The sequence below is a fragment of the Mercurialis annua genome, linkage group LG5 (genome assembly GCF_937616625.2).
Source record: "Mercurialis annua linkage group LG5, ddMerAnnu1.2, whole genome shotgun sequence".
Classification (NCBI taxonomy): domain Eukaryota; kingdom Viridiplantae; phylum Streptophyta; class Magnoliopsida; order Malpighiales; family Euphorbiaceae; genus Mercurialis; species Mercurialis annua.
The window spans coordinates 758112-776775 of NC_065574.1; the positions used below are offsets into that span (position 1 = coordinate 758112).

Consider the following 18664-nt stretch of genomic DNA (forward strand, 5'->3'; position numbering starts at 1 on the left):
AAATGTTTTATAGTCATTAACTAATTAGTTATTTAATTAATCACTATTGTAATTAAAGTCCTAATAAGAATATGTAGCTAAATTATCTCTAATTAAAAAATAACTAAATTGTCTCCAAATTAGTAGGAATACCTATCTTTTAGTTTGATTGAACTACAAAATTAAAATACTATATTTGGTCAATAGTTAATTATCTAATTATGGTTATTACAAAACTAAAAAAAAAATTAATAACTGAATATATCTTTTACAAAAATTCTTAACTAATTTAATATTAATTACAAATAAAAAATTGATATAATTATAATAAATTTACTAATATGTTCATTGACGAGTTACGTTACGAGCCACGTGCATAGCACGTAATGCGAAACTAGTTATTAAAAAAACGCTGAAATTTAATATGAAAATAATCCAACAATTTTTAATTTTCTATTAATGGGATCTCCACTCCACTGGATAAACATTTGATCAAGAAAGTTAACAAAAAGTTCATTTCTTTCCTACTAAATTTTTAGTCTTAGCACTCTTTTGCAAACCTAATTAAACTCCGTTCTTTGTCATTTTCTCCACTTCATCACCACCAAAAAGACGACCATGATCTCTGTGATCCACTGAACTGCTGTTTCTTCAACTGGGTCTTGCTTAAAAGCTCCATAATGCAGACCAAAGTGTTGTTCCTTGCGTTTCTATACTTGGGTATAATTGGAGTTTCATGGGTAGAATCTAAGTTCATGGTTTATAACACTTCACAAGGTGTAGTTCCTGACAAACTTAATGTTCACTTGGTTGCTCATACTCATGATGATGTTGGTTGGTTGAAGACCGTTGACCAGTACTATGTTGGCTCTAACAATTCTATCCAAGTAATCCTGTGTTTTAATTTGTGTTGGCTAATATTTTTTTATGCTGTTCTTGATGAATCGTAATGAAGAGTGTATTTGATTTTTTTTTATTAATGATTTTGTAGGTTGCCTGTGTTCAAAATGTACTGGATTCTCTTATTCCTGCTCTGTTGGCTGATAAGAATCGAAAATTCATTTATGTTGAACAGGTAAGTCCCTTTTCTAACAATTTAACTTTCTAGTTGATAGTGTTAAGCAAGGGTAAAAAAGTAGAAGCAAATCTGGGCACTCTGTCAAGACCATATTCGCAAAACACGGACACAGGAAACGGGACACTTGGACACGTACATTGTGAAACGGTTATTTTAAAGTTTCCTATGCTAAGAATTGAAGTTTCGTATCCGAACGGCAAGTTTCCGACACGTTTTTGAAATGGGAAACGTTGATTGAATAAAGTGTCTGTGCTGCCTATCAACAAATGATAAATATTGAAAATGATAAATTATCTTTAAAGTTCCCAACCTTATCTTGACATTGCCTAGAACAGCAAATGATAAATAGTTGTTTGTGCTGTAATCACCATCTACATGTTGGAATTGCGTGAAATGTTTAATTGAACCCTATATTTTCATTGCTTTGCAAAAACGTCAAAGCGTAGCCGTTTGCAGTTTTGGTGCTGGCATTCTCTTGAAGTGCCATTATAATCTTGTTGAGCTATTATAATCTATAAATTTTCTTCTCATATGTTCATTATGACTTTAGTTCTTCTTCTATTATGTAGGCATTTTTCCAACGATGGTGGAGAAATCAGAGAGAGGCTATGCAGCAAGTGGTCAAGCAACTTGTGAGCTCGGGTCAACTAGAATTTATGTAAACACCACGTCCCTGGCACAGACCTATACAGTGAATAGCTTTTGGATATCAGTTGTTGATTAGCAGTTGCTGTTCATTAAAAATGTTATTTGGGATATTTAAACAAAAAATTAATGATTTCTCAGGATAGTAAACTGTTGGTTTCTCTCTCTGCTTGATGCAGAAATGGGGGCATGTGCATGCATGATGAGGCAGTGGTGCATTATATAGACATGATTGACCAGACAACTTTAGGGCATCGATTTATCAAAAAAGAATTTGGGGTGACTCCAAGGATTGGTTGGCAAATAGACCCTTTTGGACATTCTGCAGTGCAGGCTTACTTGTTGGGAGCTGAAGTACCTTCTTCCATCTTTAACTTCAATCACACGTGGAGTGTCTAAGTTTTCTTTTGTTCTCTTTTATCAAACTTCACTGCAAATTCATCTAATTATTGTGGTTCAGGTTGGATTTGACTCGTTTTACTTTGGGCGAATAGATTACCAAGATAGGGCTAAGCGTAAAAACGAAAAGAGTCTTGAAGTTGTTTGGCAAGGTTCTAAGAGCCTTGGTTCATCTGCACAGGTTATTATAATATAACAGATTGTCTTAACATTTAACTAAATTTATAAATATACTAAGTTCGTTTTTCTGTGACAATTCTTTCATGTCAGTCTGAGCTTCTCTTTTACTGTTTTAGATATTTGCTGGTGCATTCCCAGAGAACTATGAGCCTCCACCTGGTGGCTTTTACTTTGAAGTCAATGATCCAGGCCCTCCTGTTCAAGTAAATCACTAGAAATTGTTGATTTTTGAGTATCTTGAATATTCACTAGTCTGTTAGGCTAACATTTTCTTTTTTTCTTTTCCCTGAAGGATGACTTTGATTTGTTTGATTACAATGTCCAAGAACGAGTCAATGACTTTGTGGCTGCTGCACTATCACAGGTAAGCTTGTCATATTGGGTGCCTTTCAGCTGGATACTGAATAGTTCTCTCCATATTTTATGGTATGTATTTGTGTTGATTGTTAAGAAATAACGATCTGTACTACTCTATTCCTTGTTGGTTCGTTGCTTAATCCATTCTGGCTGAAGTTCTTCCACTTACTGTCTTTGTAAGTTCATTACCTAGGGTTCTCACACTGGTTTAGCTTACCTATAAATTATCCATCATTTTCTATCCATATGTGTCCATTTCTACTGAAGACCGTATACGCGCAAATTGTATCAATCTTTGCTTAAGATTTTCTCCAAACAAGCAATGTGAGAAATTTTAGTCTTCTATATTAAGAGGTAACACCGTAACATTAATGAATTCATTTTCAGGCTAATATAACTAGAACAAATCATATAATGTGGACCATGGGAACAGATTTTAAGTACCAGTATGCAGAAACATGGTTTAGACAAATGGACAAGCTGATCCATTATGTTAACATGGTACGTGTTCCATTATAACTTCTTGGTTGAATTTTTGCAGATTTAAGTCTTTGTAATTATTTAAAGTCTTGTGATTTTTCTTATATAAAATTTAAATTGTAATTTTGCAGCCCATTATGATTTTACATTTGTAATGTCTAAACTCTATTACTTATGAATAGACTTTAATCTGTTCCATACTTTCCAGGATGGGCGTGTTAATGCTCTCTATTCTACCCCATCCATATACACTGATGCAAAGCACGCCACAAATGTGTCCTGGCCAGCAAAGACTGATGACTTTTTCCCGTGAGTAGGACATCTGATGATACTGTAATCTGTTCGACTCTTTCCTTACTTTGAACAACTCTGAGAGTTTGAAGCATTTATACTCCAGTTATGCAGATCGTGCAAATGCTTACTGGACAGGATACTTTACAAGTAGGCCAGCCTTGAAACACTATGTTAGGATGATGAGCGGCTACTACTTGGTATCGTTTGTTTTAATTTGTTTCAAGAACTATTGCATAATGATCTGGCAACAATTTTTCTCTCATTATCTGATGTTTCTTATTCAATTCAGGCGGTAAGGCAACTAGAATTTTTCAAAGGGAGAAGTAATACAGGGCCAAATACCGACTCATTGGCAGATGCTATGGCAATTGCACAGCATCATGATGCAGTTACTGGTACAGAAAAGCAACATGTGGCTAACGATTATGCCAAACGACTGTCGATAGGATACACAGAGGCGAGTATTTGGTTTAACCACCACACTCGTTTTCTAAGCTTGTATTTCTTTATTTATTTAAATGTTAATCACTGAGTTATCATCTTGTGCAGGCGGAAAAAGTGTTTGCATCTTCACTTGCTTGCTTAGCTGAGTCTACATCACATAATGGATGTGATAGTCCAACCACAAAATTTCAACAGGCAAACAATTATAAGCATTTAATCTAGATAGACCAATACTTTCATGGATCTGTTTTGCTGAGAAATAATAACTCTGTTTCTTTTATCATAATCAATCCTAGTTTTTTGATTAAAAAAAGAAGAATTGGTGTCTATGGAGTATGGACACAACTGCTAGAATAATTCTGGTATCCTTATGTTTTTACAACAATCAAAGAGTTCCAAATAGTCTCTATATTGATCTTAGCGTAATGAATAATCCGCAGTGTCATTTCTCTTTGAAGTTTGATGTATTATAAAGCTAATCTGGATTTTCACATCTCTCCAGTGCCCACTTCTGAATATAAGTTATTGTCCTGCATCAGAAATGAATCACTCTCAAGGTAAAAAGTTGGTAAGCATCAAACATCATCCCAAGAAATGCTCCTCTACATTGAACTAAAATATTATTTCTTATTTTATGTTTGGATGATTTAATATGTATCTAACTATATGCAGATTGTTGTGGTCTACAATTCGCTAGGATGGCGGAGAGATGATATTATTCGAATTCCTGTGGGTACTTCAGTTCTAGCCATTCTGTTTAGTGTCTTGAACTTTGATTGATATCTATAATTGGGTTTCAATTGAGGACGCATAACACTTTTTCCATTGACATCATATAATTTTGTTAAATATAAGCAGATGGCTTGTGGTTCATCCAACACCTTACGGGATCTGATTTTCTGCAGGTTACCAGTGACACTGTCATTGTGCATGATTCTGCGGGAAAAGAAATAGAGTCACAACTTCTTCCTCTATCAGATGCTTATGTATCTCTAAGGAGTTTCTATGTTCATGCATACTTGGGTAGACCGCCAACTGATACACCAAAGTATCATCTTGCATTTGCGGTCTCTGTTCCACCTTTTGGTTTCAGCACTTACACCGTTACTGGTGCCAAAAGCACAGGTTAGTTAATCTACTTATCCTATTTTATTATAACGAATTTTATTAATTTTGGCAATCATATTGAATTGACGTTATTTTCATTTTCATGGTTTCTCCCTTAATCATAGATGCTTCAGCAATCAAATCAGCCATACACACATTTCAAAGAAACATGCAATCTACTGTAGAAGTTGGTCAAGGACATTTGAAGCTTGCATTTTCTGCAGATAAAACCAAACAAACTACTTATATTAATAGCAGAAGCTCAGTAAGTATTACTGGATTACTCTTCTTAATCCGTAGTTTCTGGAACTATTCCTAAGATTGTCCTCATTGCTCTTTTGTGTAATCGTGTCCTGTGTTTTAATCTATTGTAATAAAATTGTTTGGTGTAAATAAATAACACATGTTTTTCTAACTTGTGAAGGTTGAGGAATCAGTTGAGCAATCATTCAGTTTTTATTCTGCATATAATGGAACTGGAAATGCTAAAGATCCACAGGTATTCATACTGAAAATAAATTCATGGTACATTTTCTATGTTCTCATTCAGAAAGTTTTTGACTGAGGTTTAGCATCATTATCCCTTTCTATGTGCATATCTCATATTGTTGTCTTTTCTTCCTTTTTGTCCCCTTTAGAATGCTGGAGCATATATTTTCCGTCCAAACGGGACATTTCCCATTAAGCCTCAAAAACAGGTTTGCAATGCCTTCTTGATCAAATCTTACATGAATAGACAGTCATACTGATTGCTGATTAGAATTTTTCTATCCAAAATTTTAGCTTCCTTCGACAGTTATGCGTGGACCTATAGTAGATGAAGTGCATCAACAAATCAATCAATGGATTCATCAGGTACTAGTCCTATAATATAAGTTTTTTTTCCTTTTCTAGCAAAATTTAGGAAATTATCTTGTTGTACTTGCTAAGAAACTTAGTATATACTCAAATCAATAACAAACTCACTCTTTAGTCAATGCTCATATCTAAGAGTAATGTTCAACAATTAGCCCAAAATAATAAGCTTCATTTGTTTTGAAAAAAGTATTTTGAATTTATGAGGCTAAAAAGTGGAAAAGTGTTGTTTGTAATGAATTGTTACAGCTGTAATTTGAGCGAGTTCAAACTCCAACTGGAGCCGATTATATACAAATCATGATTGGGAAATATTAGGTCATTTAATTTCAAATAGTCTGTCTACACTGGAAGCTTTTTTGAGATTTTGCAGAGTGAAGTTCTTTGGTTGTAGATGTGTAGATTTCCTCATAAAAATTTCAGTTTTTTTGCTACTGTTTATTACCAGTTTACTATGCTTTGTACGTTCATGCAGATCACCAGATTATACAAGGGAAAAGAGCATGTTGAAGTTGAATTTATTGTAAGCTCACCAGATGACTGCTTAACTTTTTATTATATTTTATTTTCAGCAATTAAGGATAGAGTTCTCGTTTTTGGTTCGGAAATTTTCAGTTTTTGCCATATCTTTATTGGTGCACATCTCACATAGTGGATTTATGTAACTTGAATAACAGGTTGGGCCTATTCCCATTGATGATGGAATTGGCAAAGAAATTGCAACACAAATTACAACTACTTTGGATACCAAAAGAACATTCTACACAGATTCTAGTGGCCGCGATTTTATCAAAAGAGTAAGTTGAATATACTTTAAGAAAGTGCCATTTTTATAAAATTGGCTAGCTCTTTTTCACATAGGAAAAATGCCTGTTTGTTGTTGATCGTTAATTTTATAATTTTAAAGTTAATTAAACCAAAGTATTTTTCTGTTTGCAGATTCGTGATTATAGAGCAGATTGGGATCTGGAAGTAAATCAACCTGCTGCTGGAAATTACTATCCTGTATGTTTATTTGAAATCAATTTCATTGCTCAAGTGTGATAGATTTACAGCTTGCATTCACGTATACATTAGTGATACTTTAAATCAATTTGTACCCAATTTCTGCTTACAATTGATAGGAATGAATAATGTATCTTTCATTAACGGGATCACATAAAAGTGCGGATCAAAAGTAGTAGCTGCGTTTTTTTTAACATGAGTTTCCATGCCAATTTTGTGCGTGCAGATTAATCTTGGAATATACACTCAAGACGATGAAAAAGAATTTTCAGTTCTGGTGGATCGACCTCTAGGAGGATCCAGCTTAGTAGATGGACAAATAGAGCTGATGCTCCATCGGTACGTTATTACCTTTACGATATTCAACGCTTCCTTGTTAACTTCTCTCCAAACTGTCTATGAAATTATTGCCATAATGCTGGAGGTTAAAACTTCCCCTAATAGTGAGTGTGTTTTATGACATTCATAAAAGTTCAGGTTTAAAATGTTATGTATCAATACTTTTGTAAATTGATGCAGTAAAGGTATAAGCTAACAGTTATGAGCTTCTGTAGCTTTACTAAAACTGTGAACGTATTTTTTGCCCATTAATCTCTTTTTTTCTTTTGTATTGCAGGAGATTGCTACTAGACGATTCTAGGGGTGTTGCAGAAAATTTGAATGAGACAGTTTGTGTTCTTGATCAATGTGCAGGATTGACGGTAAGCTCATCTCACTAGCTAGGAAAACCCAACTGCCATAAGTTACAGTTTGATTGGTCCCGTCCTTTCTTACCATGTATTTTCTTGTTCATCTCATTGTGTCCATTATTGAAACCGAGACAGTAAGCTTGAAGCTTTCTATTTTGTAAACCGAATACTTAGTCCTTTTCAATTTGAACTGTCAATGGATCAATGATCTATTAAGTTTACAGTAAAAAAATAAACTCCTCATACATTACTTGGTCTATATGATTAAAGTGATTACACTTGACTTTTTTTTCCTTTTGCAGATTCAAGGAAAATATTATTACAGAATTGATCCTTTAGGAGAAGGTGCCAAGTGGCGCCGTACTTTTGGCCAGGAGATTTATTCTCCTCTCTTGCTGGCCTTTGCTGAAGAGGTAAAGCAGTAGCTAAACAAGAAACAAATCATTTGTTTGTTTCAGAGTCTTTTGAAATTGTTTCTCAAAGTAATCTCTTCTTTCAGGATGGCAATAACTGGATGAATTCGCATATAACCACTTTTTCGGGCATTGATTCCTCCTACAGTTTACCTGATAATGTTGCCGTTTTAACTCTCCAGGTAGTCTCAGAAGATCATTTTGGTGAAAGAAATTACTGTATTTATTCCCATTTATTCGCACAGTTAAATACTTGATCTGGTAACTCTTGGATAAAAAATGTGATTCTTCCCATAGCTCTAGCTTAGGGCCAGACTCGAATAGCCCGCTCTATTATTTACGTCTACATTTTCTTGGAACCTTTTAATTTTTTTTTATTATTCATCCACTTCATATTCTCAATATATTTCCTTTTCTTGAAATGAACAGGAGCTTGAAGATGGAAAAGTTCTCCTTCGGCTAGCACATTTATATGAGGTTTCGATTTCTCTTTATCAAATCTCGGCTTCTTTTTGTTTTACTGTCCATTAACATTTTTGTTCGGCTCATTTTTTTATTTTACAATTTTTGTTCAACCTCATGAACTAATTCACAGGTTGGTGAGGACAAGGATCTTTCAGTAATGACAAGTGTAGAACTGAAGAAACTGTTCCCTAGCAAGAAGGTACAATCAACTTTCTCCTGAAATTCTCTTGCCATCATTTCTTTATTATAACTCTTGTAATATACTTTTTCCCATGTTGTATTCAGATTACAAAATTGTCGGAAACGAGCTTGTCGGCCAATCAAGAGAGGAAAGAAATGGAAAAGAAGAGACTTGTCTGGAAAGTCGAAGGTTCTGCCGCAAGACAAGAATCCGTAGCAAGGGGCGGACCTGTGGATCCTGCTAAACTAGTGGTACAACTTGCCCCAATGGAAATTCGCACATTTGTAATCGATTTCCGTCGTCCTTCCCATTTCCGTCGTGTATTTGATGTCAAGTAAAATTCTCCCGAAGGAAATTCTTGCTAGTTCCGGCATCATAGATTGTGCTTTTGAGATAGCAATCTGTTCTTTGTTGTGAGCATGTATCATGGTTCTTGTGGGTGGGTGTAAATGTAATGTAATAAGTAATAGCTTCGTACTTTCTGTTTTAAAGGAATGCAGCTGAGAAATAAAAAGCCTACTGAGTTCTGTTTTTCATTGTGTTGAAGGATTAATACTTTAAAAGCCTTTAGTGGATTATATTAAAAGAAAAAACAGTATGATTTTGATTTTTAGACTATTTGAAAACTTAAGAAAAATAGTTAATTACTAACTTATTTTTAAGGATTATTGGCAAAACAAATTATACCGTTTTAACTTTATAACAATTTAATTTCATTGTTCAGAATGTTATAAAATAAATCGTCACCTATCCATTTTTGCATTTTGTAGGATTTGTTTTGTACAATTTTGAACAATGACATTAAATTGCTACAAAGTTGAAATTAGGATTTGTTTTATCAATACCTTTATTTTTAACCAATTAACCAACATCATTTATTAGTGAATAAAGTAATATTAATTACTAAATTGTACAAAAATTTAATTCGTGTTATGATTATATATGAAACTATTACTTAATTCAATGATTTTATGAGAAAATTTCATTTTAATATGGTATTAATTCATTTATAATAATTTTTTTTTTGAATATGTATGGTTAATATATAAAAATAAAATTCATTTATTATATTTCATCATATCTAAAAGTATAATAATATACAAATATCATATTAAATAGTTTTACTTTGTTATGTTCTGAAAATAATTTAGGAATAATGTAAAAAAATTATTGAAACCAGCGAGACCTATTCTAAGTGGTTAGATCCTTCAAGTGCATTAATGAGGTCTCAGTTCCGAATTTCAGCCAGTAGTTTTAGCTGATTTACATCAAAAGCTAACAACTAACGTGATTACATTCTACCTTTGATAAAATAAAAAATTAGTAAAAGCTCAAAAACTTTAAATGACCATTTTATTATATTATTTTCTATGATTTTATATTTTCATAAATCCCGTTAAACAGTGTAAACACAAGGCTTAATTGCTTTTAAAATGTGCAATTTTACTATGAATTTTTAATTTTGACAATTTAATATATGAATTACTTTTTGCTATATAATTCGATACTCATAACAAATTTATGTTAAAATAATATTGATGTGGTATGGTATCCACATCAATATTTTTATTACGGAAAAATGTTCGATATTCCAAATTGCAAAAAGTTAGAAGTTGGTGTCTGACATTATCAAAATTGAAAATCCGTATTAAAATTGCAAAACACGCTAATATTCGTGATTTTAATTAATTAAGCCTAAACCCAATGAGGAATTTATTCTTGTTTCACATTACAAATACAGTGTCCTATTACTAAATTAAGTCAAGCTTCCAAGGCCAAGGGTTTTAAAATAATTAACCAAACATAAAACGGCGTATAATGAAAGAATGGCATAATTAAGGGTGTGGTTGTGAAAAATTAGAAAAAACCAGGGGCAAAATCGTAAAGAAAACCACCGTGCCAACCGATATTCGGTGAAGATGCGGCAGATGCCAGTGGGAACAGACAGTATATTTAATTTGGGTAGCAATTAGCGTAAAATCGCGGCACAAAGCGAGCGATCACTGAAGCTTGACCCAATCCCCACAAATTTTTCTCAGTTTTTTCAAAAATTTCATGTCCATCTTGCCCATACAAGGTTCCAATTCAGTTAATTCAATCTCTCAAAACCCTAATTCTTCCCCCAATCATGGCAGTGGCACCAGCTCCTCAATTTCTTCCCCTATTTCCCGCCAATTTCAATCCATCCCATTCTCTGATCAATCAGGTTAATTTTTTCCTTTTTAATTCTGGCTTTATAGTAATTTTTTTTTATATTTTTGTGGGTGTTATTACTTATTATCAGGATTTTAATTGTATATAACAGGCGTATTGGCTTCAGCTGCAGAAGATTCCGGTGGATCTTCCCAAAAGGTGGTTTATTAGTTATTACTGACAATTAGAGAAGTTTTGTGCATAAGTTTAGTGGTTGGTTAATTTAATTCTTCTGAATTTTTGTTTAGCTGAGTGACTTCGGCGCGTTGAATGGAACGAAAAATTTGCCTCAGCAGAATGGAGAGATACATTCTCAGTCTAATGCTCAGTCCAAAGGGAAAATGTCGGGAACCATGAGCTCTCCTCGAGGTCAGCAAAGTAATGGTTATGGAGGCAGTGCACATTCATCTGCAAGAAAGGCGCAGATGACCAATGCTAATCACTTATTGAATTTTCATTATGATCCCATTTCTCGGCCTCAGCCAAGAGCTTCTGCTCCTCTTCCAAGAAGGCAGCGGAAGATAAAGCCGTATAACAAAGATTTGTTCCTTCAGGCTAATTATAAGTTTGTTTTGCTAGATACGGGGAATTATTCACCTGAAATGATGGATCCTGATAAAATGCTTATGTGGGATGATATAGTTTGTGTGAAGTATGCCACACCATTTCCAGTACAATGTCCAATTTGTTTGGAGTATCCTTTATGCCCGCAGATAACTTTGTGCGGGCATATATTTTGTTTTCCCTGTATTCTTCGCTACTTGTCAATGGGCAAGGAGGATCATAAAGGTGATTGTTTTAAAAGATGCCCTTTGTGTTTTGTGATGATATCTCACAAAGATTTGCACACCATCTATATTGAGAATGTGAAGCAGTTCAATGTTGGTGATAAGATAGATTTCAGGCTTCTAACTAGACAAAAAGACTCATCTACTCCATCTCAGAAGACTAAACCTGAGATGGACATTTTGCTGAGCTCCGATGACAGGCCTCATGATCCCTTCTCGAAGTTTACATTCACTTCAGATGTGGAGCTTTCTGTCAGAAATGCAATATCCGATTTGGATAGTTGGTTAGCCAAAGCAGATTCAGGTCTTGTGGATGACCTGGAGAAACTTCCGTATGTTTGTGATGCGATGGAGAAATTAGAACAGAGGAAAAGGTATTGGAATGAGCAGAGAACGACTGATAATGATAGAAATTACAAATGTGCTAGTAGCAACAAACAATTGCAGGAACGTTTGTCGACTGTCAATTTGAGTTGTGCCAATGATGAAGATGCTTATTCCAGATGTTCAACACTATCTATTGATAGCAATGATGAAAGTAAGAGGTTGGGCAATGTTAAAACGGGCGGTATTTTGTCCGTTGAAGAGCAAAGACCAACTTTATCATCCTCCAACTTTGAAAGCCCGAGTTTGCAAAAAAATTTGAATGGATCGAGAGATGTGAAGGACAACGATTCGTACAATTTCTATCAGGTTAGGTTATGGGTATTGCATTTTTTTTTTCATTCGGCACTTAGCTATCATATCGTGTAGCTATCATGGTGGAAAATCACTCGATTAGATAGTTCAATATACAGTGATTTGGATTATACAATGAATTCAATTTCAATCATATGGATGCATTTGTTTCCTTTGCATTTATGCAATGAATTCAATTTCAATCACATGGATGCATTTGTTTCCTTTGCATTTATATTTTTAATTGGTTGCATGATTTCAGTGAAGATGTGCCCAGAAAGCGTGCTGCTTATATTTTACAATAGTATATATTTGGTGATTGTTTGCAATTAGATGCACAATGGTCTTGAAGGTAATGCAAATTAATGGTTCAAACTGATTTCTTTGTCCTATCACCTGTCTTTAGTGAAATTTCTATTTGCTGCGTTCACTGGATCTTTTAAATAAAAAAATTGAAGGGGGAAGCGGTTCTACTCTAAGCATGTATTTAGTGTGAAATGACCTTACTTCCAGTTAATTGGGCAACTTTGTGTGGACTATACACTAGGATAGGGAATGGAGACCTTAGGTTAACTCACACCAGACTATCTGTAAACTTATGATTTGCTTTCATCTTTTTTCCTTATGTTCCCAATACGGAAATCAGCATCATCTGTGCCTCTGTTATTGTACCCATTTTTTTTGGGATTTGACCTTTGCAGTTTCCATTCTCACTTATGCTTTACTATCAGGCAGTTGATGGTCAACATCTCATTCTTCACCCTTTGAACATGAAAAGTCTTCTGCACCACTATGGGAGCTATGATGTGCTTCCACACAGGTATTAAGATCATTAATTTTTTGTTTATGTCAAGTCCATGGATGTGAATAGAAGTACTATATAGGGCATGTAGAAGTACAACAAAAAGTAGCACTACTTCAAGGAGAAAGGTTTCATCTAGATCCAACGATAGGTTTCATCTAGATCCAACGATATTTTTGTTGCTTTCAAAGTCGTTTAGTGTTTTTTTTTTTTTTTTTTCCTTAAAAAAGCATTGTGATAATTGTGTTATTTTACAATCTCGAACTCTTAATGAGGACTTCCGGGGGTTGAATTTCTGACCTCTACTAAAAAAATGGCACTATATATGTGCGACACTCGTGCAATGGATCTGTCGACAGTCACGGTCACCTCCAATAATAAAAAGTTGTTTCTAATTTTTAGTTGATAGCAAATGTTGATCAGATAATACCCAATCAACTATTGTTAAATGCATAGTTTTCTATTATTTGATTAACTATTATAATTTGCATAGTTTTGTTTGTAATTACCTATTGTTAATTGCAGAATAAGCGGAAAAATTCTGCAGTTGGAGGTGGTGACTCAGTCAGAGGCCATAAGAAGGCGCTATCGTTATCTGAGTCATTTTTCTTTGACAACAACATTCCAGGTATCTTTTTTCCATTGTCGATTTTTACACTTACTAACTTTATTGCTCTTCTAACGAATGACAATCACGTGTTCACTTTTCAGCTATGTGAAATTGACATGAGTGAGGTGGTACCTTTTGATGCCTTGGTTCCATTCATGGATGAGATCAAGAAACGCGAGAAGCAGAGGAAGGAACTTGCGAAAAAGGTTTGTATATGCGTGCTGTGTTATGTTATGCCTTTGTAAAGTAAACTTCATATTTTGGAGTGAATTTAAATATTTATGCACCCACTATTTCAAGTAGTTATTTAGGAAACATAGTTTTTGGCCTTCATTATCACTTCTTCAGTTATATTCGTCTTGAATACTGATGGCAGTACATGATTGTTTAAGCCTATAGATATTGCATTCTTAACGTGTCCTTGGCGGTTGGTGTATTTGCTTTTTGTAACATGACTGTGTTCATGCTTTTTAGAACCATGTGTATTCATATTTCTAGGAAAGGAAGGAGAAAATTAAGGCAGAAGTTGCTGCCGCTGCTGCTTCAGTTCCCATGTCTATTTCATCCGGTTTTGGACACCGCTGTGAGGATTCCCCTAAATTTTCCATGGATGACTTTGAAGGTATTATTTTTCCGTTCATGTGCTTCTTTGATTTTTGTAACAGCAAGATATTTAGGGCAACATGCATTTAGGATTAATCTGGGTTTGCAAACTGAGATGAACTCTTTGCTCCTGGGTGCTTTCATGTTTATTAATGCTGGTTTATAGCGCAACCTCACCTTGTGTACGGGTCTCTATTTAGTCACTTAGATTTCTGGTTAGATGGTGTACTTAAGCTAGTGATAGAAAGTTATATGCATGAAGCTAGTTGACAACTTTGATACTGAAAATTACATTGCATCATGATCTGATCTGACCAGGATCTACCTTGCAACTCTTTTAACCTTATTTGCTTACATAGCGATATATTATATTTTGAGCCCTTTTATGGACCTGGAAATGTTAATTCTAATTGCCGCAAACTGCTAGTTTTTTTTGTGTGCTTATAAGTTATATCTATTAACAGACCATTGCGTGTCATGCTAGATTGCTGTTGTCGGGGTTTGTGCTTTGTGGTTGATTTGTCGCCCTTCCTTTGTTTATTTATCCATATATTGTTTTATTTATTTTCACATTTGGCATCCAGTCCTTGGAAGTTCGACTGCAGTATCATCTAGTCCCCCAACGTCATCAAGTCCTCCGTTTGTTGGGGAAAGGATACTATTCTCAAATGTTACGAGGCTTGGTTTTGCCGCTGGAATTGATTCTCCCACCAGTATGCTGCATAACAACCAAGTGACAAATGATTCTACTAGTGTATCTGGTATTTCTCTACCCTATCATTTCTCCTGCTTTTGCTGTCTTTCTCCCCATGCTTGCGATTTGAATGCTTATGCATTGACAGCTTAATAGGACGCATAGAAGAAAAACTGCATATGGCAGAAAGAAGCAATTATCTTTTTTCTATTCCTTTTGGTCTTTAGGATTCTACCTAGAATATTTTCTACAGGGACAAGGAGTACTGATTTTTTTAATTCTTTGGTATTTACTGTTATGGATGTAGGCACGAGGAGTTCGGGCACAAATACATTTGCCAATGTAACATCAAGAGTGAATTTAGGAGAAAATTTGAACGCACCCAAGATTAGTGAGACCGGAAAGAAAGGAAAGAAACAAAGTCGAGTCCTCTTGTCGACAGCAGGTGGCCGTCGTTACTGAAGCACAGTTTCGAAGTTACTCGGTTACTGTCTATTATGAGACTATTATCCTGTGTATTTTAACTATTTATATCAGCTACTTATAGACGGTACTGGGAACAAATAACAGTTTACCAAAATGTACAGCATCAGACACTCTAGGTGTTACCATTTCATTTCGACCCTCATGTATTTTTTTCAAGAGACTTGTAAGGTTATTAAGATATCATAATAATTTTTAATTTAATTCTTTTAATGTAAATGGATGCATCAATAAAGACCACTATAGCTAAACTAAGCAAATCTTATATATATATATATATATATATATATATATATATATATATATATATATATATGTAATATACATGTGTATATCATTAAATTCAGTATATGGTATATATATGTGTGCGCAAAAACCAAATCAAATTGAAAAACTGAATCAAACTGATAAATTCAGTTCAAATTGTTTTGATTCAATTTGGTTTGGTTAAAACATAATGCACACCCCTAATCCAGCAAAACTATATACACATAAATCAAGCATGCTTTAGTTATGGCTAAAATTAGGAGGCAATGCATCTGGCTCCAGGTGCCAAGAACCTTTGGGGATATTACGCATCTCGGCTCCCGGAACTGTATAAGCTGGTATTCTGTGAGAGAAGCTTAGCATTTCTGTAACTGGAACTTCCCTCACCAATTCAAAACCTTCATAAGACTGCCTGTGGAAGAAAGTGGAGCAACTAGCCACCTTCTCTAAGTTCACTGCTATTAACCCACATTCCTCGGAGAAATCTGAAACTATCTCAACAATTTGACAGTGATGCTCATTAAAATCAGCAACCCTCCAGTTCTTGTACTTTGCCCAAATCTCACCTTTTTTTGGATATATCTTGTAATATAACTCATTGTCTTTACACTTGATCGTATGTGAGAACCTACATAACTTCAAGTTGTGTTTGATCTTGCCTGTTTTAAACAATCCACAACCATATGGTAGGTTCTCTTTGATCCAGTGCCTTTCATTGACCGATACGGGGTGAGGCTCCAAGAATGTAACACATATTTCACTCTCCGAATACACATTGTTCACTATGACATATCGCGTAGGCATTGAATTCGGACCATCATATATAGCCCATATTTGGCCCGAAAAGAACTCTTTTGATGATCTTTTCTTGTGCATTTGTTCTGTCACTGATAACGGCTGAGGAGCAGGTCGCAAAGATGTGGAACGGTTTATTATACTGTTAGCATCAGCCAAAGGATCGAGCTTAAACATCCTGCTGGTGGTCTTAGCCATCGATTCATCTGCAAATGTGTGAGCTGGAATTCTATGTGAAAACATATACAAGTTTCTTCCAGGAATTTGAAAATATGATTCGCTGCTGTTATCAGATTTGTAGACATTTTTCTCTCCCTCTACTTTTACCAAACCTGCCACAAGCATACTGACCTGGTGCGAATATCCAGTTAGAATCTCCACATTCAGCAATTCGCAGCCCTTACTTGCTTTGGGATTGAAGCAGCCTTCTAGTGTTTCAAGATTGCTGTAAATTGCCCAAACCTCTCCTCTTATGGGATAAATTTCGACCAGCTCGCTCTCATTTACAGTTGCAGATAGCCTGTGTGAAAACAAATTTGGTCGAATAAACGATGTGCAACTTCTATCCACATTGAATATTCCACAGACCGTAGATAATCCAGCCTCAAACCCTTTATTACCATCCACAGAGTCTCGGATAGGTTTCAACCAGCTGACATAAACTCTACAGGGTGATTCATGAACTTTAAGTTTAACGTTAACAATCTGAGCATAGTTTCTAGGCATGCCTTCATTATCATAAATTGCCCAGAGTTGCCCAACTGCAAAATCTTCAATCCTTGTAACAGATTCATGACTATCTTGTTTATTATCGATTGTAGAGGTCCCATCCCAAGGGAACTTTGTACTAAACCCATCAATTTCCGGCTCAAAATTAGCAGAATCGTCATTCAGCATATCACATTGGGACCTTCTAGATTCTAGGAAAGCTTCCCGCCTCAGGAGGCATTTCTCTGTCGAGCCAACATGAATTTCCTGGAAATTTCCAGAACCATAAGCTTGCAACTTCTTAGCTCTCTTCATATCAAATACCGAACGCTTGTTTGGATTGGAAAGCACTGAAAATGCATCATGGATAATTCTCAAAGCTGATGCAGAACAAGGGAAATTTCCCATAATCGGCTCTAGAAGTGCATACAACCTTTTGTAGCGGGTATTGATAGCATGATCAGTGGCATATGGTGAAACCTGGAGAATCCAGTAGTAATCAGCGTCACAGCCTAAAAAATCATAGCCAGCCGAGTGTAAGATATCACAGACAGAGATCATCCCCGAAATGTCGTCAAAAGCCGGATGATAGCACTGAACATTGAGTAAAATTTTTCTGGCAGCTACATAATCATTGGTTATGATATATTCTTTGGCAATTTCTACGTCTTGAAGAGCCCGGTGTATACTGCGATCCATATCCATCTTTGGTATGCATAACCACCACTTACTCCATGTAAGTTAGCTTAGTTCTACGAAGAACCCTGCAATTTGTGGAGGGACTATTAGTCCAAAAAATCTTGCTTCCAAATGAAACATTATAAGGGTTCAACAGAATACACAAAACAAGTTTCAAAATCTAGGGCATGATGCAAAATGTAACTGTTGAAATGCAAAACAAGTTTCAAAACGCCATTTTAACCGTTTTGAATGACTAAAACGAGCCAATATGAGCTAGTTTGAATGATTAAGACATCTCTAAGAGTGCATCAAGAGGTTGTAGGTTCGAATCACCCCTCTGTAATTAAAAAACTAACAATTGAAATTCTAAAGAGTCGATAAAAAAAATGACCAAAACGACATTACGTAAGACATTTAAAATGTAAAAATAAAAAATAAAAAATTAGGCTTTTCTATGCCAAAAAAAAAATGGAAAGCTGAGATGCAGTGCCACGTTTGATAAAATATGCGTAAATCGAAAAAACCGCGAAAAGAAACTAAATTTCTGGTTTATTTAGAGCTTACTGTAGTTGATCAACGATGGGAATAACAATGCTCTTGTTCTCGTTCTTGATTGCTAGCTAAAATCAAAACTCCATTCAATTGAGATTTTTGTTTCAGACAAAATTCCCCGCGCAGCTGAGAGATTCTATTGTCTACGTGCCTACTTACTTAAATTGCCACGTGTCAAGTAATTAACTTACTTCTTCAATACAGTACATCAAGATTCAAGACGGTGCGTTTAATGATAG

General features: G+C 35.0%; 3 protein-coding genes across 3 annotated transcripts; 2 read left to right on the plus strand and 1 right to left on the minus strand.

Moving 5' to 3' along the window:
* Positions 1–452: 452 nt before the first annotated feature.
* Positions 453–9107, plus strand: LOC126681057 (probable alpha-mannosidase At5g13980). Its single transcript, XM_050376432.1, has 29 exons — positions 453–866; positions 971–1054; positions 1627–1715; positions 1882–2056; positions 2163–2282; positions 2398–2484; positions 2574–2645; positions 3026–3139; positions 3327–3427; positions 3516–3609; positions 3702–3869; positions 3962–4051; positions 4359–4424; positions 4529–4585; positions 4762–4981; positions 5089–5228; positions 5388–5462; positions 5602–5661; positions 5747–5818; positions 6294–6341; positions 6496–6615; positions 6758–6823; positions 7050–7162; positions 7440–7524; positions 7815–7925; positions 8012–8107; positions 8355–8402; positions 8521–8589; positions 8676–9107. Exons 1-29 carry the CDS (start codon positions 660–662, stop codon positions 8907–8909), a joined length of 3081 nt encoding a protein of 1026 aa, XP_050232389.1. The 5' UTR covers positions 453–659; the 3' UTR covers positions 8910–9107.
* A 1393-nt stretch (positions 9108–10500) lies between these two features.
* On the plus strand, positions 10501–15626 carry LOC126681060 (uncharacterized). The gene is made up of 9 exons (XM_050376435.2): positions 10501–10777; positions 10877–10923; positions 11013–12245; positions 12962–13050; positions 13558–13660; positions 13744–13848; positions 14141–14264; positions 14830–15006; positions 15247–15626. Exons 1-9 carry the CDS (start codon positions 10627–10629, stop codon positions 15399–15401), a joined length of 2184 nt encoding a protein of 727 aa, XP_050232392.1. The 5' UTR covers positions 10501–10626; the 3' UTR covers positions 15402–15626.
* Positions 15627–15762: 136 nt separating this feature from the next.
* On the minus strand, positions 15763–18576 carry LOC126682428 (uncharacterized). The gene is made up of 2 exons (XM_050378115.2): positions 18438–18576; positions 15763–17956 (listed from the first exon to the last, which is right to left on the minus strand). The coding sequence occupies exon 2, from the start codon at positions 17895–17897 to the stop codon at positions 15930–15932; it is 1968 nt and encodes a 655-aa protein (XP_050234072.1). The 5' UTR covers positions 17898–17956; positions 18438–18576; the 3' UTR covers positions 15763–15929.
* Positions 18577–18664: the final 88 nt, after the last annotated feature.